The 26948-nt window shown below is 40.7% G+C and overlaps 1 protein-coding gene across 7 annotated transcripts in view; it reads left to right on the plus strand.

Moving 5' to 3' along the window:
• Positions 1–26948, plus strand: part of Imp (IGF-II mRNA-binding protein) — a 729352-nt gene that overhangs the window by 627398 nt on the left and 75006 nt on the right. For all 7 annotated transcript variants that reach the window (XM_071671623.1, XM_071671628.1, XM_071671627.1 and 4 more), the window contains one exon: positions 7749–7914. In XM_071671623.1, coding sequence (XP_071527724.1) covers positions 7749–7914 — 166 coding nt within the window. The remainder of the gene's footprint in view (positions 1–7748; positions 7915–26948) is intronic.

The following is a 26948-nucleotide window of genomic DNA, read 5'->3' on the forward strand; positions in this document are numbered from 1 at the left end:
AGAAGGTAAGATTTTAACAAACATAGTAAGGTGAACAGTAATGATAATCTGAACGTATAGATGCTCAGTTTTTGTAATGACTGATGAATTGTATTGCATTTTCATTTGATATATATATATGAAATAGGCAATTATTTTTCGAATAGAAATCTAATCATACCAGTAATTAGAATGACCCACATTTGTGCTCAACCCTTTTGCTGCATCATTAGATTTCAGGAACATAGATCTAAAGTTGTTAATTCTCCATGAAAAAGTAAATCTTAATTTGCTTTTTTTTTTATTACTTCTCCAACTTAAGTTTTTTTAAACTATTAAACAATGAAAATTTATATTTTTAAAAAAGCATGTAAAAACTTTTAAGATAGGGTTCTAAAATTGCAAGAAAGATGTTAGTGCACTGTGAATCCAAATGTTTTCCAAAAGCATGAAAGGATATCATATAGGTTTTGCCATAGCTCCTTGAAATGTTGTAATACTAGGATGTCTATTTTAATGAAAAATTGCACATTCAGAGAGAAATTCACGTATCTGGCTTTTCCTCTTTTCAATAATGATGTCAGTTAACTGGACAGGAAGAGAACAAATTTAAAGGGATAAAGCAAAACAAATCTAAAGTGAGCAACAGGAACTTCTTTTATTAAAAGTCTTCATTATCTAGCAGGGTATTTAGGGAAAAGGCCTCAGGATGGACAGTAGGAAAAATTAGGAATTTCCAAATGTTTTGTATGTTGTAAATGGTAATACTTTTATTTTGTGTTTATTGTGCCATAAAAATCTTTTTGACCATCAGTCACGTGTTTCAGTCCACTCTTGATTATCATGCATGCAATAGTTGAAATTTGTTTTATGCCACAGTATCCATTTGAGATTTTGTTTCGAGTATGGGAAGACACTGGCCTATTTTTGATTGGGAATTAGGCCAGTAATCATCCTGAAAAATCCCAGTATATCTTATATTTATTTATTTATTTTGCTTTGTTGCTGTCTCCCGCATTAGCGAGGTAGCGCAAGGAAACAGACGAAAGAATGGCCCAACCCGCCCACGTACACATGTATATACATACATGTCCACCCATGCACAATATACATACCTATACATCTCAATGTACACATATATATACACACACAGACATATACATATATACACATGTACATAATTCATACTGTCTGCCTTTATTTGTTCCCATCACCACCTCACCACACATGGAATAACAACCCCCTTCCCCCTCATGTGTGCGAGTTAGTGCTAGGAAAAACACCAAAGGCCCCATTCGTTCACACTCAGTCTCTAGCTGTCATGTAATAATGCACCGAAACCACAGCTCCCTTTCCACATCCAGGCCCCACACACTTTGCATGGTTTACCCCAGACGCTTCACATGCCCTGGTTCAATCCATTGACAGCACATTGACCCCGGTATACCACATCATTCCAATTCACTCTATTCCTTGTACACCTTTCACCCTCCTGCATGTTCAGGCCCCAATCATTCAAAATCTTTTTCACTCCATCTTTCCACCTCCAATTTGGTCTCCCACTTCTCCTCGTTCCCTCCACCTCTGACACATATATCCTCTTGGTCAATCTTTCCCCACTCATTCCTCCATGTGACCAAACCATTTCAAAACACCCTCTTTTGCTCTCTCAACCACACTCTTTTTATTTCCACACATCTCTCTCACCCTTACATTACTTACTCGATCAAACCACCTCTTACCAAACATCTCATTTCGAGCACATCCACCCTCCTGCGCATAACTCTGTCCATAGCCCACGCCTCGCAACCATACAACATTGTTGGAACCACTATTCCTTCAAACATACCCATTTTTGCTTTCCGAGATAATGTTCTCGACTTCCAAACATTCTTCAAGGCTCCCAGAATTTTCGCCCCCTCCCCCACCCTATGATTCACTTCCGCTTCCATGGTTCCATCAGCTGCCAGATCCACTCCCAGATATCTAAAACACTTCACTTCCTCCAGCTTTTCTCCATTCAAACTTACCCCCCAATTGACTTGACCCTCAACCCTACTGTACCTTATAACCTTGCTCTTATTCACATTTACTCTTAACTTTCTTCTTTCATACACTTTACCAAACTCAGTCACCAGCTTGTGCAGTTTCTTACATGAATCAGCCACCAGCACTGTATCATCAGCGAACAACAACTGACTCACTTCCCAAGCTCTCTCATCCACAACAGACTGCATACTTGCCCCTCTTTCCAAAACTCTTGCATTCACCTCCCTAACAACCCCATCCATAAACAAATTAAACAACCATGGAGACATCACACACCCCTGCCGCAAACCTACATTCACTGAGAACCAGTCACTTTCCTCTCTTCCTACATGAACACATGCCTTACATCCTCGATAAAAACTTTTCATTGCTTCTAACAACTTGCCTCCCACACCATATATTCTTAATACCTTCCACAGAGCATCTCTATCAACTCTATCATATGCCTTCTCCAGATCCATAAATGCTACATACAAATCCATTTGCTTTTCTAAGTATTTCTCGCATACATTCTTCAAAGCAAACACCTGATCCACACATCCTCTACCACATCTGAAACCACACTGCTCTTCCCCAATCTGACGCTCTGTACATGCCTTCACCCTCTCAATCAATACCCTCCCATATAATTTACCAGGAATACTCAACAAACTTATACCTCTGTAATTTGAGCGCTCACTCTTATCCCCTTTGCCTTTGTATTGTGGCACTATGCAAGCATTCCGCCAATCCTCGGGCACCTCACCATGAATCGTACATACATTAAATAACCTTACCAACCAGTCAACAATACAATCACCCCCTTTTTTAGTAAATTCCACTGCAATGCCATCCAAACCTGCTGCTTTGCTGGCTTTCATCTTCCGTAAAGCTTTTACTACCTCTTCTATATTTACCAAATCATTTTCCCTAACCCTCTCACTTTGCACACCACCTCGACCAAGACACCCCACATCTGCCACTCTATCATCAAACACATTCATCAAACCTTCAAAATACTCACTCCATCTCCTTCTCACATCACCACTACTTGTTATCACCTCCCCATTTGCCCCCTTCACTGAAGTTCCCATTTGCTCCCTTGTCTTCCGTACTTTATTTACCTCCTTCCAAAACATCTTTTTATTCTCCCTGAAATTTAATGATACTCTCTCACCCCAACTCTCATTTGCCCTCTTTTTTACTTCTTGCACCTTTCTCTTGACCTCCTGCCTCTTTCTTTTATACCTCTCCCACTCATTTGCATTTTTTCCCTGCAAAAATCGTTCAAATGCCTCTCTCTTCTCTTTCACTTATATTCTTACTTCTTCATCCCACCACTCACTACCTTTTCTAATCAACCCACCTCCCACGCTTCTCATGCCACAAGCATCTTTTGCGCAAGCCATCATTGCTTCCCTAAATACATCCCATTCCTTCCCCACTCCCCTTACCTCCTTTGTTCTTACCTTTTTCCATTCTGTACTCAGTCTCTCCTGGTACTTCCTCATACAAGTCTCCTTCCCAAGCTCACTTACTCTCACCACTCTCTTCACCCCAACATTCTTCTTTTCTGAAAACCCCCACAAATCTTCACCTTTGCTTCCACAAGATAATGATCAGACATCCCTCCAGTTGCACCTCTCAGCACATTAACATCCAAAAGTCTCTCTTTCGTGCGTTTATCAATTAACACGTAATCTAATAACGCTCTCTGGCCATCTCTCCTACTTACATACGTATACTTATGTATATCTCGCATTTTAAACCAGGTATTCCCAATCACCAGTCCTTTTTCAGCACATAAATCTACAAGCTCTTCACCATTTCCATTTACAACACTGAACACCCATGTATACCAATTATTCCCTCAACTGCCACATTACTCACCTTTGCATTCAAATCACCCATCACTATAACCCGGTCTCATGCATCAAAACCACTAACACACTCATTCAGCTGCTCCCAAAACACTTGCCTCTCATGGTCTTTCTTCTCATGCCCAGGTGCATATGCACCAATAATCACCCATCTCTCTCCATCAACTTTCAGTTTTACCCATATCAATCGAGAATTTACTTTCTTACATTCTATCACATACTCCCACAACTCCTGATTCAGGAGTAGTGCTACTCCTTCTCTTGCTCTTGTCCTTTCACTAACCCCTGACTTTACTCCCAAGACATTCCCAAACCACTCTTCCCCTTAACCCTTTAGCTTCGTTTCACTCAGAGCCAAAACATCCAGGTTCCTTTCCTCAAACATACTACCTATCTCTCCTTTTTTCTCATCTTGGTTACATCCACACACATTTAGACACCCCAATTTGAGCCTTCGAGGAGGATGAGCACTCCTCGCGTGACTCCTTATTCTGTTTCCCCTTTTAGAAAGTTAAAATACAAGGAGGGGAGGGTTTCTGGCCCCCCGCTCCCATCCCCTTTAGTCACCTTCTACGACACGTGAGGAATGCATGGGAAGTATTCTTAATCCCCTATCCCCAGGGATATCCCAGTATATCTATTATAGTTATTTGTAATGTAGTATAATATAAAAACATATATAGTGCATATTATGATGAAGTGTTCATAGGTGAATTATAGTTTTGGCATAATGAAATTAGTAAGAACAGCTGGATTTTTGGTAGTGAGACTAAGTACAACAGGTCAGCTAACTTTTTTACATTCATGTCTCTGAAAGCTGCTCCTATATGGCAGTGAAAAGGTTATTTGTCTTGCATTTTCAGAAAAGGGGAGGCTGTTGATTATCACAGTGAAAGAAAGCTTTTTAGGTTGCTGTGGAGTAAAGTTGATTTGAACACTAAACACTAATAAAGGTTTAGGTGACTTGAGTGGATTGTTGCTGCAAAAGGGTTAAACTAAGAATTTGCAACATTTTCAAACCTCAGTTCACACGGGGGAAAATTTCTGTACTGCAAACATAAGCCCTATGGTCTCTTGTGTAAATTCAGTTGCTGGATACTAGAGAATGCATATAAACCATAGTGATGTTCATGATAGAGAATTGGTGCTCTACATAGAAATTTGAAAATCTGCTTACCATTGATAATCTGTCTATCTGTATCTCTGATGTATGTTTTCATTGGAAGCTCTCCCAAGGGGGTGACCATGGCAAAAGAGTCTACATAACTGGTGAACTCTAGTGCTACTTCTTAACCTTTTAGCGCCTCTCTCTTAACAGGCAACCAATAGAGGGAACTCTAGTGCAGTGTATCCAGAGGCTCTTGCCTAATGTTCATGCTGATTACTTCTGCCTAATGTTCCAACCTACTACTTTTACCTAATGCTCACACCTGAGTGTTCCTACCCACTAATTCTATTTAATTCTCCTGTCTACTGTTCTAAGCTAATACATCTGTCCATTGCTCCTGCTATTCAGCCAAAAGGCAAGGCTAGCACATAGCACTCACCGAAGGAAAATCTTGAGTTACCAAGAATGAGTTGTGTGAGCTAAGTGTCATTTGTTATGTGTGACAAGGAGAGAGAGTTCATTTGTGGACAGAATGCCAGCAGTCCACATGTGGATGAGGCAGAAAGAAAAGACAGCTTCCTGGGTCGGAGGAGTGCTGCTTGAAGACCACTGAAGTGTTGGCTAACTGTGTAGCTATCACTAAACCTCCAGATACTGAGGCAGGTGGTACTGTTAATATTCCTTCCTGGTCTGTGACTACCTACCTCCAACTGTTCCTTTTGAAATCATTGTTTCATTTTGTGATACTCATTGCTAAATTAGCATCTAACTTTTGGCTAAAGGCTAAGAAGCAGCAGTGGAGTTCTACCAGTGGTCTGTTAAGGATGAGACACTAAAGGCTAAGAAGCAGCAGTGGAGTTCTACCAGTGGTCTGTTAAGGATGAGACACTAAAGGCTAAGAAGCAGCAGTGGAGTTCACTGATTATATGGAGACTAAATTGCTGTAACTCCCCCTTGGAGGAGTTCCTGGAGGGAATGGGTGTCAGAGATATAAATAGATAGATAGTGTTCATGGTTATATATCCATATGGTATATTCAATTACTGAATTAGCTTTGACATGAAAGGGACATGCTGATATGTATAGTTGTTTCATGTTTCTTAGATTATGGGATTTGGTAGGATTTATTGGAGTGGTATGTCTGAGAGAGGGGCACAGAAACACATTAAAGAACAACAGCAGTGCTTTATTGGATGGGATGTACAAAGTGAGACAACAGAGCGGCAATAAGATACTAAAGGTGCAGGATCACAAGGGGAAAGGAGTGGTCAGTTATGGCTGGTTGAGAAATACAAGACAGGCTTGACAAGGGTCCTGTGATGCTGGTGATGGTACTCATCAGATGAAGCAGGAACACCTGGGAGAAGTGGCCTGTATTACAGCTCCTGGAGTGTGCAGCGACTGCTGAATCAAGATAGGGAAGCAGGAGGCTCCTGGAGTGTGTGGTAGCTATTGAATAGTCCTTGGGTTACAAGAGGCTCCTGAAGTGCTGCAGGCATGGCTGTTGGTCCCTTGTTGTTACAGCTGCTGCTCATGATAGGCAGAGGCTATGTCCCATGCGAGTCCTGCCAAAGGAGGGTGTCTGAGATGAGGCACCAGAATGAAACCAGCCAGGAAGATGAAGCGTCAGGAATTTTGCTGGGACATATACTGATGGAGACGCCAAAGGGCAGCTTTGGTCAGAAGTCATTGCTAAGACTTCAGGTACTGGAGCGGTACAGTTGTCATCATCTAGTGGTAAGCCAACTGCCTAACTGAGATGCTACTGTGATATACAGGTATTTAAGAGGCAGTGAGGTAAGGTCTTGAAGGGTAGCTATTCACAAAAGGAATTCGGAGATGTTGAAGCTGAATGTCGCAAGCTTCTATCCTATCTTCATGCTGGTGGACTCAAGGTTAAGTCCTTAAGAGCAGCACTTGTCATGGAAAGGATCAGGTCATCTATAATTACAGAGGTAGCTTTTGATCTGCTACTGCCAACATCAAGTATAGGTGTGAGGGATTAGTACTGCAGGTGCATATGTGAAGGATAGGCCACCAAGCACATTCTTCCAAGGATTATTAGGTCAGGTGGGGTCATGCTGTCACCCAGTCAATGGCAGTGTCATTAAGGTGCCTTAGGTCATGACTGATTCTTCCTTGAAAATCTTTAACTACTCTGACATTTGGTTGTATCTATGGGTGCAGATTTAGATTAGTACATCATTTTTCAGTAGTGATTCCCCAATGTGTAGCTTGATTTTGTGGAGTTTAATTTGCTCCTTTCGTTGTAGCTTCACATTCAAGTCATTCAGCTTCTGGCTCATTTCTGCTGAATATACAAGTCTGCAAGCTATTCTTTGTCAGAGAATTTTTGTTACTGGTGTGCCATTCATCCCTGTGAATACTCTTTTATTTCGAATATACCAGTTAAACCATTTTTTGCTTTGCTTGAGAGTTTTATAACGCATTTTTTATTCAGCATTTACTCTGGAGTTCCGGATATTCTGTCTTGATAAGATTAACTATTGATGCTACTGTATTCATCACATGATTGTTTACTACTGAAGTACAGAACTGTTCTGGCATGTAATGCAGTGGCTTTGATTTGAGGTGATGGAGGACATGTGTCCTTCCACTTTAGTAGGTTTTCATATGTGTAGTTGAGCAAGGTGTGGCTATTTGATGTTTGTTTCTCTTAACTCTTTGTTGTTAGACTGCCCCTGGGAAGAATTCTTATATGTTACTGCAAAGTAATTTTTTTTGTTTTCTAGAGAGGTCCCCCTGAAGATTCTTGCTCACAACAACCTTATTGGCCGCATCATTGGAAAAGGAGGAACAACTATCAAGAAAATTATGGATGATACAAGCACAAAAATTACCGTTTCTAGCATCAATGACATAAACAGCTTCAACTTAGAACGAATCATTACAATAAAGGTAAGGATTATTCTTTCATATACTCATTTTCTTTTCTGCATTATTAGCATGCCTTAGTTGCTCTGTAATATTATTTCATACACGTATAGGAATTTCCCATACCAACTGTAATGGATTGGCTTTTACAAGCATAACTCTGGCGTTGTTTTAGCTTTAGCAGGGGGACTGTGTTAACCCTGGAGCTGCTTATGCAATTATTGCCATATTTAACAGCTGGCATATTTTTTTTCAGAGTTAGTGCTTATTGGATTTTGAGGGAATGTCATCAAGATGGGCAGTTCATAGTGTAATTGGGAAAATTAATTGATTGACAGATTGAGTCATATTCTAAAAAGAACGAGTTATTTGGAGTAATTGGTGTGAGAAAAGGTGCACACCTAAGTGTACATGGGTGAGTGGGGTTAGGGATCAGTGGGCTTATTGACAGGCATGCAAAGGAGAGGTAGCTGGATGTGAACATGCTGAGACTGGCAGTGTTGGAGCATCTAATCATTTAATTATGGTGGCAAGTGTGAAACTTTGTAGTGCTGTTAGGAAAAGAAGTGACAAATGGGGAAAGATGTGAAAATGTGTGACCATAGAAATGAGGCTTGTGTAAAGAGATTTTGAAAGGTGCAATGCAGTATTAAATAAAAAGTGAGTAAATGAAAAAAGAAGAGTGGTGCATAGGGAAGCAGTGGTTACATGAGCAGGTGAAGTATGTGGTATGCAGAGGATGGGACATGAGCGAATAAGAAAACGCAATGAATGATGGAATGAGGGAATTTAATTGCTAGTGAAAGATGTGTAGATGGCATCTTCAGGGGAAAAATGGGAAAGATTGGGATGTATACAAGAGGCTGCTACAGAAGGAAGTTTCAGGAGCTAAAACAGAGGGAAAATGAGAGACTGGGTGAGAGAATGTTGACAAACTTTAGGAAGTATGAGAAAAATGTTTTGCAGGGAGATGAAGAGAGTGAGGAGAATAAGAGAACAAATGAGAGTAAAAGCATGGGAAATAGACGAGGATGTGGTGGCAGACAGAGAAAATGTAAAATAGAGGTGGAGTAAGTATTTTGAAAGACTGTTGAACATGTTACATAATGCAGAAGCATATGTGATTTGTTTAGGATGGAGTGCTGTGCAGAGTTAAGAGTCATGGCAGATAGTAAAAAGAAAGGTGGTGGTGAAAACCTTGTATAACACGAAGTATGGCAAAATAGCAGGAGTGGATGGTTTTGCAGTTTAGTATCTCAAGAAAGGTGGTCATTTTTATTGCTTGATTGGTTGGTCAGGCTTTGTAATGTATGTATGGGGTAGGTGCCTGAGGACTGGCAGAATGCATGTGTTGTGCCCTGATTTGAAGGCTAGAGGAATGAAAGTAAATACTTAAATCACAGAGATACAAAAATGTTGATTTTATGTGGTAAAGTAAGGGAGAGATTGATACTTGAGACAATGTGACATACAAGGTGAAATACACACACAGTAATGGCATTTGCAAGAGATGCATATGGCATGAGAGAGTTGGGAGTTGGGTAGATTAGAAAGGCTAGTGAGTTGTGGAATGAATAAGTAAAGTTGTTGGTGAAAGAAAAAGGTGAGTTGTTTGGATGATACTTGCAAGGAAGGTATGCAGATGACTGGGAGATATATAAGAGAAAATAGCAGGAGGTCAAGAGGGAGGTGCATGGGCTAAAAACGAGGGCAAATGAGAGTTGGGGTGAGAGAGTATCATGAAACTTTAGGGAATATATAAAGATGTTTTGGAAGGGGGAAAATAACGTACATAAGACGAGAACAAGTGGGAACATCAGTCAAGGGGGAAGTGTTAACAGGTAGTGATGAAGTGAGGAGGAGATGGATTGAGTGTTTTGAAGGTTTGTTGAATATGTTTGGTGATAGAATGTAGGATGTTTTGGTCAGGATGGTGTGCGAAGTGACAGAGTTGGGCAGAGTAGTTTGATGAAGAGAGAAGAGATGGTGAAAGCCTTGTAGAAGATGTAGTCCAGCAAGGCAGCAGGTTTGGATGGTGTTGCAGTTGAATTTATTAAGAAAAGAGGTGACTTGTTGATTGGTTGGTAAGGAGACAAATTATAATGAATAAATGAATATATTTATTTATATTTATTTATTGCAAGGTAGTGCAAGGAAACAGACCAAGGAATGGCCTAACCCACCCACATGCACATGTGTATACATAAACGCCCACACACGCACATATACATACCTATACATTTCAACATATACATACATATACATACAGAAACATATACATATATACACATGTACACACTCCTACTTGTTGTCCCCTTCCATTCCTGTTGCCATCCTTCCACACATGAAATGGCACCCCTCTCCCCCTGTGCGTGTGTGAGCAAGCGCCAGGAAAAGACAACAAAGGCCACATTCGTTCACACTTGGTCCCTAGCTGTTATGTATAATGCACTGAAACCACAGCTCCCTTTCCACATCCATAGGCCCCACAAAACTTTCCATGGTTTACCCCAGACGCTTCACATACCCTGGTTTAATCCATTGACAGCACATGACTCCGGTATGCTACATCGTTCCAACTCACTCTGTTCCTTGCATGCCTTTCACCCTCCTGTATGTTCAGGCCCCGACTGCTCAAAATCTTTTTCACTCCATCCTTCCACCTCCAATCTGGTCTCCCACTTCTCCTCGGTCCCTCCACCTCTGACACATATTCTCTTTGTCAATCTTTCCTCACTCATTCTCTCCATGTGGCCAAGCCATTTCAATACACCCTCTTCTGCTCTCTCAACCACACACTTTTTATTACCACTCATCTGTATTACCCTTTCATTACTTACTCGATCAAACCACTTCACATCGCATATTGTCCTCAAACATCTCATTTCCAACACATCCACCCTCCTCTGCATAATCCTATCTGTAGCCCACGCCTCACAACCATGTAACATTGTTGGAACCACTATTCCTTCAAACATACCCATTTTTGCTCTTCAAGATAACGTTCTCACCTTCCACACATTTTTCAACGCTACCAGTACTTTCGACCCCTCCCCCACCCTGTGACTCGCTTCCACTTCCATGGTTCCGTCCACTGCTAAATCCACTCCTAGATACCTAAAACGCTTCACTTCCTCCAGTTTTTCTTCATTCAAACTTACGTCCCAATTAATTTGTTCTTCAACCCTACTGATCCTAATAACCTTGCTCTTATTCACATTTACTCTCAGCTTTCTTCTTTCACACACTTTACCAAACTCAGTCACCAACTTCTTCAGTTTCTCACCCAAATCAGCCGCCAGTGCTGTATCATCAGCGAACAACAACTGACTCACTTCCCAAGCCCTCTCGTCCACAGCGGACTGCATATTTGCCCCTCTCTCCAAAACTCTTGCATTCACCTCCCTAACAACCCCCATCCATAAACAAATTAAACAACCATGGCAACATCACACACCCCTGCCGCAAACCGACATTCTTTGTGAACCAATTGCTTTCTTCTCATCCTGCTCGTACATATGCCTTACAGCCTTGATAAAAACTTGTCACTACTTCAAGCAACTTGCCTCCCACACCATATACTCTTAGTACCTTCCACAAAGCATCTCTATCAACTCTTATCATATGCCTTCTCCAGATCCAAAAATGATACATACAAGTCCATCTGTTTTTCTAAGTATTTCTCATAAATTTTTCAAAGCAAACACCTGATCCACACATCCTCTACCACTAATGAAACCACGCTGCTCTTCCCCAATCTGGTGCTCTGTACATGCCTTTACCCACTTAATCAATACCCTCCCGGATAATTTCCCAGGAATACTCAAAATACTTATACCTCTGTAATTTGAACACTCGCCTTTATCCCCTTTGCCTTTGTACAATGGCACTATGCATGCATTCCATCAGTCCTCAGGTACTTCACCATGAACCATACATATATTGAATATCCTTACCAACCAGTCAACAAGAACAGTCACTCCCTTTGTAATAAATTCCACTGCAATACCATCCATACCCGCCACCTTGCAGGCTTTCATCTTCCACAAAGCTTTCACTACCTCTTCTCTGTTTACCAAACCACTCTCCCTTACCCTCTCACTTCACACACCACCTCGACCAAAACACCCTATATCTGCCACTCTATCACCAAACACATTCAACAAACCTTCAAAATAGTCACTTCATCTCCTTCTCATTTCACCACTGCTTGTTATTACCTCTCCATTTGCCCCTTCACTGATGTTCCCATTTGTTCTCTTGTCTTACAGATTTTATTTACCTCCTTCCAAAACATCTTTTTATTTTTCCTAAAATTTAATGAAACTCTCTCACCCCAACTCTCATTTGCCCTCTTTTTCACCTCTTACACCTTTCTCTTGACCCTCTGCCACTTTCTTTTATACATCTCCCATTCATTCGCACTACTTCCCGGCAAAAATAGTCCAAATGCCTCTCTCTTCTCTTTCACAAACAATCTTGCTTCTTCATCCCACCACTCACTACCCTTCCTAATCTGCCCTCCTCCCACCTTTCTCATGCCACAGGCATCTTTTGTGCATGCCATCACTGCTTCCCTACATACATCCCATTCCTCCCCCACTCTCCTTACATCATTTGCTCTCACCTTTTTCCATTCTGCACTCAATCTCTCCTGATACTTCCTCACACAAGTCTCCTTTCCAAGCTCACTTGCTCTGACCACTCTCTTCACCCCAACATTCTCTCTTCTTTTCTGAAAACCTCTACAAATCTTCACCTTCACCTCCACAAGATAATGACCAGACATCCTTCCAATTGCCCCTCTCAGCACATTAACATCCAAAAGTCTCTCTGGCCATCTCTCATACTTACATACGTATTCTTATGTATATCTTGCTTCTTATACCAGGTTTTACCAATCACCATTCCTTTTTCAGCACACAAATTTACAAACTCTTCACCATTTCCATTTACAACACTGAACACCTCATGTACACCAATTATGCCCTCAACTGCCACATTACTCATCTTTGCATTCAAATCACCCAACACTATAACCTGGTCTTGTGCATCAAAGCTACTAACACACTCACTCATCTGCTCCCAAAACACTTGCCTATCATGATCTCTCTTCTCATGACCAGGTGCATAGGCACCAATAATCACCTGTCTCTCTCCATCCTTTTTCAGTTTTACCCATATCAATCTAGAGATTACTTTCTTACACTCTATCACATTCTCCTACAACTCCTGCTTCAGGAGTAGTGCTACTCCTTCCTTTGCTTTTGTCCTCTCACCAACCCCTAACTTTACTCCTAAGATATTCCCAAAGCACTCTTCCTCTTTCCCCTTGAGCTTCGTTTCACTCAGAGCCAAAACAGATATATTTATTTACTTATTTATTATACTTGGCGCGGTCTCCCACATTAGCGAGGTAGCGCAAGGAAACAGATGAAAGAATGGCCCAACCCACCCACATACACATGTATATACACACACAGACATATACATATATACACATGTGTTTAATTCATACTGTCTGCCCTTATTTATTCACGTCGCCACCCATTCACGCATGAAATGACAACCCCCTCCCCCTCATGTGCGCGAGGTAGCACTAGGAAAAGACAACAAAGGCCACATTTATTCACACTAAGTCTCTAGCTGTCATGTATAATGCACCGAAACCACAGCTCCCTTTCCACATCCAGGCCCACAAAACTATCCATGGTTTACCCCAGACGCTTCACATGCCCTGGTGCAATCCATTGACAGCACGTCGACCTCGGTATACCACATCATTCCAATTCATTCTATTCCTTGCATGCCTTTCACCCTCCTGCATGTTCAGGCCCTGACACTCAAAATCTTTTTCACTCCATCTTTCCACCTCCAATTTGGTCTCCTTCTCTTTCCTTCCACCTCTGACACGTATATCCTCTTTATCAATCTTTCCTCACTCATTCTCTCCATGTGACCAAACCATTTCATAACACTGTCTTCTGCTCTGTCAACCACACTCGTTATATTTCCACACATCTCTCCTACCTTTTCATTACTTACTCGATCAAACCACCTCACACCACACACACACACACACATATATATATATATATATATATATATATATATATATATATATATATATATATATATATATATATATTGGGGAAGAGCACTGTGGTTTCAGAAGTGGTAGAGGATGTGTGGATCAGGTGTTTGCTTTGAAGAATGTATGTGAGAAATACTTAGAAAAGCAAATGGATTTGTATGTAGCATTTATGGATCTGGAGAAGGCATATGATAGAGTTGATAGAGATGCTCTGTGGAAGGTATTAAGAATATATGGTGTGGGAGGTAAGTTGTTAGAAGCAGTGAAAAGTTTTTATCGAGGATGTAAGGCATGTGTACGTGTAGGAAGAGAGGAAAGTGATTGGTTCTCAGTGAATGTAGGTTTGCGGCAGGGGTGTGTGATGTCTCCATGGTTGTTTAATTTGTTTATGGATGGGGTTGTTAGGGAGGTGAATGCAAGAGTTTTGGAAAGAGGGGCAAATATGAAGTCTGTTGTGGATGAGAGAGCTTGGGAAGTGAGTCAGTTGTTGTTTGCTGATGATACAGCGCTGGTGGCTGATTCATGTGAGAAACTGCAGAAGCTGGTGACTGAGTTTGGTAAAGCGTGTGAAAGAAGAAAGTTAAGAGTAAATGTGAATAAGAGCAAGGTTATTAGGTACAGTAGGGTTGAGGATCAAGTCAATTGGGAGGTAAGTTTGAATGGAGAAAAAACTGGAGGAAGTAAAGTGTTTTAGATATCTGGGAGTGGATCTGGCAGCGGATGGAACCATGGAAGCGGAAGTGGATCATAGGGTGGGGGAGGGGGCAAAAATGCTGGGAGCCTTGAAGAATGTGCGGAAGCCGAGAACATTATCTCGGAAAGCAAAAATGGGTATGTTTGAAGGAATAGTGGTTCTAACAATGTTGTATGGTTGCGAGGCGGGGGCTATGGATAGAGTTGTGCGCAGGAGGATGGATGTGCTGGAAATGAGATGTTTGAGGACAATGTGTGGTGTGAGGTGGTTTGATCGAGTAAGTAACGTAAGGGTAAGAGAGATGTGTGGAAATAAAAAGAGCGTGGTTGAGAGAGCAGAAGAGGGTGTTTTGAAATGGTTTGGGCACATGGAGAGAATGAGTGAGGAAAGATTGACCAAGAGGATATATGTGTCGGAGGTGGAGGGAACGAGGAGAAGTGGGAGACCAAATTGGAGGTGGAAAGATGGAGTGAAAAAGATTTTGTGTGATTGGGGCCTGAACATGCAGGAGGGTGAAAGGAGGGCAAGGAATAGAGTGAATTGGATCGATGTGGTATACCGGGGTTGACGTGCTCTCAGTGGATTGAATGAGGGCATGTGAAGCGTCTGGGGTAAACCATGGAAAGCTGTGTAGGTATGTATATTTGCGTGTGTGGACGTGTGTGTGTGTATACATTGTGTATGGGGGTGGGTTGGGCCATTTCTTTCATCTGTTTCCTTGCACTACCTCGCAAACGCGGGAGACAGCGACAAAGCAAAAAAAAATATATATATATATATATATATATATATATATATATATATATATATATATATATATATATATATATATTTTATTCATTTTGCTTTGTCGCTGTCTCCCGCGTTTGCGAGGTAGCGCAAGGAAACAGACGAAAGAAATGGCCCAACCCACCCCCATACACAATGTATACACACACACACGTCCACACACGCAAATATACATACCTATACATCTCAATGTACACATATATATACGTACACGGACACATACATATATACCCATTCACACAATTCACACTGTCTGCCCCCATTCACTCCCATCACCACCTCGCCACACATGGAATACCTTCCCCCTCCCCCCTCATGTGTGCGAGGTAGCACTAGGAAAAGACAACAAAGGCCCCATTCGTTCACACTCAGTCTCCAGCTGTCACGCAATAATGCCCGAAACCACAGCTTCCTTTCCACATCCAGGCCCCACAAAACTTCCCATGGTTTACTCCAGACACTTCACATGCCCTGGTTCAATCCATTGACAGCACGTCGACCCCGGTATACCACATTGTTCCAATTCACTCCATTCCTTGCACGCCTTTCACCCTCCTGCATGTCCAGACCCCGTTCACTCAAAATCTTTTTCACTCCATCTTTCCACCTCCAATTTGGTCTCCCACTTCTTCTCATACCTTCCACCTCTGACACATATATCCTCTTGGTCAATCTTTCCTCACTCATTCTCTCCATGTGACCAAACCATTTCAAAACACCCTCTTCTGCTCTCGCAGCCACACTCTTTTTATTACCACACATCTCTCTTACCCTATTATTACTTACTCGATCAAACCACCTCACACCACATATTGTCCTCAAATATCTCTTTTCCAGCACATCCACCCTCATGCGCACAACTCTATCCATAGCCCACGCCTCGCAACCATATAACATTGTTGGAACCACTATTCCTTCAAACATACCCATTTTTGCTTTCCGAGATAATGTTCTCGACTTCCACACATTCTTCAAGGCTCCCAGAATTTTCGCCCCCTCCCCCACCCTATGATTCACTTCTGCTTCCATGGTTCCATCCACTGCCAAATCCACTCCTAGATATTTAAAACACTTCACTTCCTCCAGTTTTTCTCCCTTCAAACTTACCTCCCAATTGATTTGACCCTCGACCAGTGAACTGGAACGATGTGGTATACCGGGATCGACGTGCTGTCAATTGATTGAACCAGGGCATATGAAGCGTCTTGGGTAAACCATGGAAAGTTTTGTGGGGCCTGGATATGGAAAGGGAGCAGTGGTTTCGGTGCATTGTACATGACGGGTAGAGACTGAGTGTCAACGAATGTGGCCTTAGTTGTCTTTTCCTAGCGCTACCTCGCGCACATTTGGGGGGGGGGGGGGTTGCCATATCATGTGTGGAGGGGTGGCAATGGGAATGAATAAATGCAGCAAGTATGAATTATGTACATGTGTATATATGTATATGTCTCTGTATGCATATATATGTATATGTTGAAATGTATAGGTATGTATATGTGTGTGTGTGGACGTGTATGTATGTACATGTGTATGTGGGTGGGTTGGGTCATTCTTTTGTCTGTTTCCTTGCACTACCTCGCTAATGCGAGAGACAGCGACAAAGTATGATAAAAAAATATATGTATGTGTAGATATGTATGTTGAGGGGCAAGTTGATTGGGAAGTAAGTTTGAATGGAGAAAAACTGGAGGAAGTGTTTTAGATATTTGGGAGTGGATTTAGCAGCGGATGGAACCATTGAAGCAGAAGTGATTCACAGGGTGGGGGAGGGGGCGAAGGTTCTGGTAAGGTTGGAGAATTTATGGAAGGCGAGAACATTATCTCGATGAGCAAAATTGGGTATGTTTGAAGGAACAGTGGTTCCAACAATGTTACATGGTTGCGAGGCATGGGCTATAGATCGGGTTGTGCGGTGCGGAGGAAGGTGGATTTGTTGGAAATGATATGTTTGAGGACTATATGTGGTGTGAGGTGGTTTGATCGAGTAAGTAATGAAAGGGTAAGAGAGATGTGTGGTAATGCAAAGAGTGTGGTTGAGAGAGCAGAAGAGGGTGTGCTGAAATAGTATATTCACATGGAGATAATGAATGAGGAAAGATTGACAAAGAGGATAGAGGATATATATGTCAGAGATAGAAGGAACGAGGAGAAACGGGAGACCAAATTTGAGGTGCAAGGATGGAGTGAAAAAGATTTTGAGCGATTGGGGCTTGAACATACAGGAGGATGAAAAGAGTGCAAGGAATAGAGTGAATTGGAATGGTGTGGTATACCAGGGTCAACATGCTGTCAATGGATTGAACCAGGACATGTGAAGCATCTGATGTAAACCTTGGAAAGTTTTGTAGGGCCTGGATGTGGAAAGGGAGCTGTGGTTTTGGTGCATTACACATGACAGCTAGAGACCGAGTGTGAACGAATGTGGCCATTTTTGTCTTTTCCTAGTGCTACCTCACTGGGGGTTGTCATTTCATGTGTGGTGAGGTGGCAACGGGAATGGATAAAGGCAGCAAGTATGAATATGTTCATGTGTATATATGTGCATGTTTGTGTATGTATATATTGAAATGTATAGTTAGGTATATGTGTGTGTGTGGGTGTTGATGTATATACATGTGTATGTGGGTGGGTTGGGCCATTCTTTCATCTGTTTCCTTGCACTACCTCACTAACACGGGAGACGGTGATTAAGTATAATGAAAAAAAGAATGTAAATATGATCACACTAGTCTGTGATGAAATTTAGAAAGGTGAAATCACACTTGATTAGGAGTTCATATAATTTTAACAAGCAATTTTTCTGTACATGTGGCATTTCATGGTATGTGAAGACAATCCACTTCACCAGGTGCCAATACTTAATTGAGTTATTTAAATCTTAACATCACAACAGAAGTACCTTCCGGATTCTACAAAACTAGACAACACGCTTATTTGATCGGCAGTAACTGTAAGAGGGAGAGTGGTTAAGGAGGGATATATGGCAGGGTTGACCTGGATAGCTAGGTGTGTTAGGGACATCTTTTCATACATTTTAAGTTTTTGTTTATTCTCTCATAATGATTTAGTTAATGATAGAATTTCACCCTGGCTGTTTGATTTATTTATGGGCTGTGTCACCATGGCTGTTTGATTTATTTATGGGTGGTGTAGTATTAGATGTAAGGTGAGTATGCCATCTGTAGGGGATGAATGAACTTGGGAAGTAAGTCAGTTGTTGATACCACAGTACAAGGGCAGATTTCTGTGAGAAACTGCAGAAGTTGGTGACTGAGTTTGAAAGAGTGTGAGAAAGAGGAATTTTAGAGAGAATGAAAATAAAAGTAAGGTTATTAGGTTTTGTAGGGCAGAGAAACAGTTTAGTTGGGTGTGAGTTCGTATGGAGAAGCTTTAGAAGTTGGTTGTTTTAGATACCCAAGACTGTGACATGAGAGCGAATTGAATCATGGCAATGTAAGCATCGAGAGGTCATTATCTGGGAAGGCTAAGATGGGTATGTTTGAAGATATATTAGTCCTAGTAATGATGTATGTTTGCAAGTCATGGGTTATAGATAAGGATGTGCAGGGGAATTTAGAGGTATTAAAAGTGAATTGTTGAAGGATAATATGTGGTATGAAATAGTTTGATCAAGTAAGTGATAAGGGGGTAAGAGAGAGTAGTGGTGATAAGAGTGTTTTTGAGACAGGTGAAAAATGTGTGCTAAGATGGTTTGAAGATATGGAGAGAATGAGAGGGGTAAGTTTGCCAAAGAGTGTATATGTTTCAGAAGTATAGGAGAAGAGGAGAAGGGGGAGACCAAACTGGAGATTGAAGGATGGAATGAAAATGTTTTGAGTGGTCAGGGCCTGGACATTCAGGAAGGTGGAAGATGGGCATGAATTGAGTAAATCAGAACAATGTGGTATATAGGGAGTGATTTGCTGGCAAATGATTCCATCAGGGCATGTGAAGTGGCCAAGGGAAATTATAGAAAAGTCTGTGGAGCCTTTTTTATGGATAGGGGGCTATGGTTTCGGTGCTTTGTACGTGACAGCTTGAGAATGGGTGTGAGCAAATGTGAATGCGGTTGGTCTTTATCTGTTTCTGGCTCTACCTCACTAGTACTGGAAACTACGGAGTTACAAAAGATAGACATACACATATAGTTAGGTAGTTACTACCCCTTGCTATCTCTCTGCTTCAAGCTTTAGTATCCTGTTTGTCCATTTTTTACTCTCAAAAAATAAAACTCTTCTCTGGAATTAACACAACCACACCTAGTTTGAATTTAGGAAAAATACCTACCAGATTGGCCAACCATAAGTAATGGTGACGTGAGTGGGTCAAGGGCACAGCAGCAAGCACTGTAGGTCGGGTACTCACCAGAGACTCAACGAGTCTTTAGAAAAGGCACACAACTGCTTACCATATTTACTTGATGATTACCAAGACCTCTAGGCTGCTCAAGTAGCCTCCTCAGTTTGGGCTGCCATGTATGGCCAGCCAACAGAAACCTACTGTGCACACAGAATTCACTTGTGGTGGGAAGTTCATATGTAGACTGATATTCTGTTAGATTGATATTCGTAACAGTGGTGGTGTACGATACACCAAAAGTGTTAATACATTTAGCGCTAATACACTTAATCCCCTCAATCCTCCCATTGGCTCACTTTAGCCTCTATTGTTCCCTCTGTGCTGCTATGTTCACATCTTGATACCAAGGCACTCCTTGTCCCTCAGTCATACTCATTTAAACTCTTATTCAAGCTGTTTTTACCTGCCTTCCCTTTTTGAACTTCAAACCTTTACCTTTGCTCACATTGACTGACTTTTCCTCTTTACCCTGATCTACCAAACACTGCCACCAGCTGTGGAGTTTCTCTTGGAGTCAGCCGTTAGAGCCATATCATCTGCAAACAACCACTGATTTACCCTCCACACACCTTCACCTCCAGTATAGTGCAGACATACCTTTTTCTTCAAGATCCTCACAACCCTATACAGATGATAGACCATTCCTCAAGGCACCTCTGTTATATGATTTCTCTAGATACATGAATGTGACTTAGAAGGCATTCTACATCTCCAATTATCTATTGCAAATATTCTTTGAAGTAGCACCTAGTCCACATAACTCTTCCTCTTTTGGAGCAATGATATTCCACCCCAGTCACTTGGCCTTTGATCAACAAAACCCTTTCCTCCACCACTTTCCCTTACACCTTACCTTGTGTACTGAACAGAATTACTTTTCTGTAATAGAGATATTCACCTTTGTTTCCATGGCCTTTATAAAAGTGCATTATAAATACACTTTACCATTTCTAAGCCTCCTCACCTAGAGCAATACAGATTTCAAATAGCATGACTTAATCATCTTCATCATCATCTGCTTTCCAGAGAAACTCGGCCATAATCCCATTCACACCCAACGCTTAACCATATGATATCTCATCTAGTGTAAGGCTTTCAGTATATCTTATTGTCAGTGTGCTACTCATCATAACTCATTCCACAAGCCTTTTTCCCCACAAAAAAATCCTTCGAAATTCTTACTTGGTTTCCATCTCGCATTTGTTTTGTTACGATTACCATTTTCTCATCTGGCCTCCTAACTGTCACTTCTGTTTGCCAAGTTGTTCACACAAGATGCACTTTCCAGAACATTTCCATATTCTCTCTGAAGTTTACTGTTTCTCTTCCATCTCTCATTTGCTTTATTTTTCACCTCATGCCTTTTTCTTGACATCCTGCAGCTTGTACTCATAGTTACTCTTTATCCTTCCCTGCAGATACTGTCAATGCAATACCCTTATCTTTCTCGCATGTAATTTAACTTGCTCATTCCACCAATTATGACAGACTACTCCATGATATTAAAAGTCATAGGTCTGTTCTTCCATTGAGTTTTGAATCTCATGGTTACTACAGGTGATAAAGCAGTCAGGGATACTCAAACTTATGATGCATCTACCATTCTCCCACATTGATTCATAAGAGTGACTTTTAAAAGAGCCTGAGTCTGAGTCTGAGATTTCTTACTTGTATTGTTTAGAAATGCTCTTACCAAAAGTAATATATCTACTGACAGAAATCTTTATTTTCGTTTTGCTGTTGAAGAGAAAAGGCTGAATGATATGTACAGTATGTATAACATGTGCCTTGTATTTAGCTATTTTTGCAATAAACTGAACTTTATTACTCAGAATGTTGATATTTTCCTCACACCTATAAACATAAGTTCAGTGACATTAAGGGAGTGAGATATTCTGGCTGTGTACATGATGCTCATCTTGAGATTACCATGACTAAGTTTTGATAAGAGAAAGATTATGTACAATGTATTGCTTCAACCATTGTTACATCAGAAAAGAATAAAAGTAACATTTCTACAGACCAAGAAAGAAAGAAATCCAGATGCAGTAGAACTTTGCATTAAAGTTTTATTGATTAACTTAAGCTGTGCAGCATGCTGTATCTTTAGCATGCACTGTTCTTTCCAGTAGCAGCATGCCACAAAACAGGTAAATTTCTGTGAATATGGTGTTTATTGTATTTAAAACTAAATATGTTTTCCATATATCTATCCAGTTTCTTTTTTCTTTCAAATTATTGCTAGTGTTCATTAGTGAGAAAAGTATTTCAGCTTGAATGAGCATTCATATTATATGGTTTTATACATCTAAAGAACCTGATTGTTGAAGAGCAGTGTATCTTGAATAGGATTATATTCGAAGAACAAGGTTATAAAGAATTAAAAGCATTGCAGAAAATGTGATTACTGTTATGATAAAAGCATTATCCCTGGGGATAGGGGAGAAAGAATACTTCCCACGTATTCCCTGCGTGTCGTAGAAGGCGACTAAAAGGGGAGGGAGCGGGGGGCTGGAAATCCTCCCCTCTCGTTTTTTTTTTTTTTTCTTTTTTTTTTTAAATTTTCCAAAAGAAGGAACAGAGAAGGGGGCCAGGTGAGGATATTCCCTCAAAGGCCCAGTCCTCTGTTCTTAATGCTACCTTGCTAATGCGGGAAATGGCGAATAGTTTGAAAGAAAAGAAAGAAGGTATATTCTTAATCTCAAAGCGCATGCATGATCCACATGTAGCCATTTAAATAGTTCTTTTGTTCCCTCTGACATGGAAAGGATTAATTGTATAACTTGCACCATTTGTAGCAATGTTTTTCCAAAGAATATAATTTCACTGTTTTTGTCAAAGCTTTCATTATATTTTTGCAATCAATGAATTGTTTATGATGAGCATTTTTAACATTGAGGTCAGGCTTACAGTTTGGTTGGATTAAAGAACCAAAACCACATGTTTATAAATTTTTTCTTGCAGAAAATACTTTGTGGCCTTATCTTGCAGAAACAAAATTTCTCAGTCCACTAGTTCTTTAATCAGATTTTGCAATTTTTTTTTTTTCTTTTGAATAATTCAGATTTGCATCTTTGCAACAATATTCACCTACAAAGGTGAAGTTGAAGGCCTAGTGACTGCACTCACACATGCATGCTGACACTGTATGGACCTACTCTCAGTATTTTCACTTTCATTTCTGCCCCTAAGATTCAAGGTAGATGTGTTTTTCGTTTTTTATTTATGGATTTTCCATGACAAAAGTAATAGGTTCTTTTGTTGTATCTTTAGAACTATTGTACATAGAGGAGTACACCTGCATCACCTACCATATCATGATGACAACTTTACATATTATTGATAAGCATCTTCCCTGTTATTAATGTTTGCTCAAGTTTTGCAAGTCGTAGCTTAGGGATGTTTAATGGCACATGCTGATTCATCTTCAGGATGGTTAATTTGCTAGTTTACCTCTTTGGTTACCACCTCACGTGCTGTGGCATAGGTAAGACATTACAAGCATTTGGCAGTTGGTGTATACACGATCATATGCTATACATGGGCAGTTGGCAAGATTGATTTCATGATGAATAGTGTAAGCCGGAAAGGAAACTAGAGTACAGAACTATGTTTTTTAGGCCATACCCCCAAAGAGTGTTCTTCACACCTAGACAGTGCCTCTCACCCCTAACTAACCACCTGTTCACTGCTAGTGGCCTGCTGGCTCAGCTTGGGTCTGCCTGCTGTCTAATAAGTAATCCCCACTCAGCAGTGATGTCATCATTCCACTGACCACTGGTACCAACCTGCCTCATGATATTTAGGTTTCCAGACATTTCCTTTTTTTTTAATTAGATTATTTTGTATGATGCATAAATTGGTGCATATACATAATTACCGATGGCAGATACAGAACTAGTACATAAAGGAGGATCATAGTTAATGCAAAAACAGTTTAAACCAGTTAGGTCAGCTTACTAGCTTCCTGCCTCAGGAGTCCTTTTTATTTTTATGAGAATCCTGCAACACTCAGGAGGCTGGCCATGGCACATCACATATAATTAAAGTCTACAGAAGTGATAAAAAGTGCACCCTGGAACATTTGATGGAAGTCAGTTCAGTGAACAAAGGCCAAGATTTGTGTGAGGTAAAAGTACACAACTCATCTTTTAGTTCACCACAATGACATATATATGTAAACAACTTTGAGAGAAATGTAGTCATTGGGTGATATGAATGCAAAAGGGGAATGTGATGAAATTGGTGAGATAGTTGGTAAATGGGGATTGCTTGGAGTAAATGAGAATGGAAGCTATCTTGTGGATATTTGTGCTAAGAGGGGTTTATTCCTTGCAGACATCTTTTTTCGGTGCAAGATGATCCACAGATATACATGGATGATGAATGATGAAAGAGAAAAGCAAAAGGCTTTGATTGACTATGTGGCGGTGGATGAAAGACTGAGAATGCTTCTTTCTCATTACATAGTGCATTTTCAACCAATACATGATGAACATACGTGCTTATAGTCTTGAACTGACACATTCATCATCCTTCATTAACCTCAAAACTAAGCAGCATGACCCTTTATTTCAGTCATTTCAGAAGTAATACTTCTCTATCAAGTTTTCAAAACCTTAGTATATCCAAGATGCTCTTTTTAAAAGTGCTTATAACTTCCATCTTATTATATTGATCCCATATTTTTCTCCCATTCCATTCATCCACTTATATATGTGTCTGTCCTGGTAAAAATGGTTTCAGTCAGTTTGCTTTTCCCCAAGGCCTCTTTCACATCTTGTGCAATGAGTTTCCAGAAATGACGTCCCCAGCCAAAACCTATATATTAGCAAAAGGCCAAAGATACCAAACTTGATGAGTGAACTTTGTGCTGCTGCTGCCCAGTTTCAACTCAACCAAAAGTTTTTGAAGGTATACTGAATTAAGTATACTGAATGCAAGCCAAAGGTAATGAATTGGATTAAATTATGTGAAGAACAAAAAAGAAATATGAATTCGTTTCTGAGGGTTGATTAACATGTAACAAACATTATCTAAGTTGAAAAAATGTGCTTGCCCAGGTCTAGAACAGTTCATGCCTTACATCCATATATCATCAGAACTACTATATTTTCAAACTTACCCATCTTTGTATTCACAGACAGTAACCTCTCTTAGTCCCCCACATCCACCCAATGGCTAATTTCTGTTCTTATGGATCCATTCACTGCATGTACCCTCCCAGGTATCTAAAGCATCCCACTTCCTTCAGGTTCTCTCCATTCAGATTCCAACTGACCTGTCTCCCTCCTTTGCTCAAGCTAATAACCTTGCTTTTAGCAACATTTTACTTATTTTCAGCATTCTCCATCCACACATACTCCCCAAACTCAGAAACCAGCTTCTGCAGTTTTTCATATGAATCAGCTACCATTACAGTGTCATCAGCAAATAGTAACTGACCAGCATTCCAACACCCCACAATTGCATCACAGTCTAGGACCCCATATATTCACTTCCTTCACCTCCTTATCTATATACAGATTAACCCCTTCCTGTACTTTTTTGTTCAAATTATGTAGCCTATATCTTTTTTCAATGCAGAATTGAAATTTGTACTGATAGACAAAGCAAAACAAAATTTTTTTGAATGTTGAATGTTTTAGAAAACACTACAAAATACCACACAGTTACTGTGAGTCCAAGTTATCTCGATGAATACAAAAAATAGTAAAAACAGAATATGTACCTTTATGAACTTTAGATTGTAAAAGACATTAGAAGTAACAAAGGAAAATGGCATCCATTTTAAAAACACACAAATCCTATCATTTTATTTTATCTATTCTGATAGGGTACCATATATTGCTTCCATAATCCTGTGACATTGTCGTTAACCTTTGCTTAACGTACCTGGTTGTCACTCCGGCTATCATGCCGACTATCTTATTACTGTATCAAGGAAACTGTAGAAATGCCAATACATATCTTGATATTATTATTTGTATAGATGACAGCATTACTATCAGTAAACAGCAAAAGCAAGTGGTTGAGCGGGCACAATAAGAGGTAAGGATAACTTTCCATTGGTTGACACTATAGCATCAGCTGGACTATTTGAATTGGAGCTTGCATTTTTTATATATTATTTATTATACTTTGTCGCTGTCTCCCGCGTTTGCGAGGTAGCGCAAGGAAACAGACGAAAGAAATGGCCCAACCCCCCCCCATACACATGTATATACATACGTCCACACACGCAAATATACATACCTACACAGCTTTCCATGGTTTACCCCAGACGCTTCACATGCCCTGCTTCAATCCACTGACAGCACGTCAACCCCGGTATACCACATCGCTCCAATTCACTCTATTCCTTGCCCTCCTTTCACCCTCCTGCATGTTCAGGCCCCGATCACACAAAATCTTTTTCACTCCATCTTTCCACCTCCAATTTGGTCTCCCTCTTTTCCTTGTTCCCTCCACCTCCGACACATATATCCTCTTGGTCAATCTTTCCTCACTCATCCTCTCCATGTGCCCAAACCACTTCAAAACACCCTCTTCTGCTCTCTCAACCACGCTCTTTTTATTTCCACACATCTCTCTTACCCTTACATTACTCACTCGATCAAACCACCTCACACCACACATTGTCCTCAAACATCTCATTTCCAGCACATCCATCCTCCTGCGCACAACTCTATCCATAGCCCACGCCTCGCAACCATACAACATTGTTGGAACCACTATTCCTTCAAACATACCCATTTTTGCTTTCTGAGATAATGTTCTCGACTTCCACACATTCTTCAAGGCCCCCAGGATTTTCGCCCCCTCCCCCACCCTATGATCCACTTCCGCTTCCATGGTTCCATCCGCTGCCAGATCCACTCCCAGATATCTAAAACACTTCACTTCCTCCAGTTTTTCTCCATTCAAACTCACCTCCCAATTGACTTGACCCTCAACCCTACTGTACCTAATAACCTTGCTCTTATTCACATTTACTCTTAACTTTCTTCTTCCACACACTTTTCCAAACTCAGTCACCAGCTTCTGCAGTTTCTCACATGAATCAGCCACCAGCGCTGTGTATCTGTCATATTCATCATTACTTGGCTTAGTGGGGTGACT

This window comes from Panulirus ornatus, chromosome 16 (genome assembly GCF_036320965.1).
Source record: "Panulirus ornatus isolate Po-2019 chromosome 16, ASM3632096v1, whole genome shotgun sequence".
Lineage (NCBI taxonomy): Eukaryota > Metazoa > Arthropoda > Malacostraca > Decapoda > Palinuridae > Panulirus > Panulirus ornatus.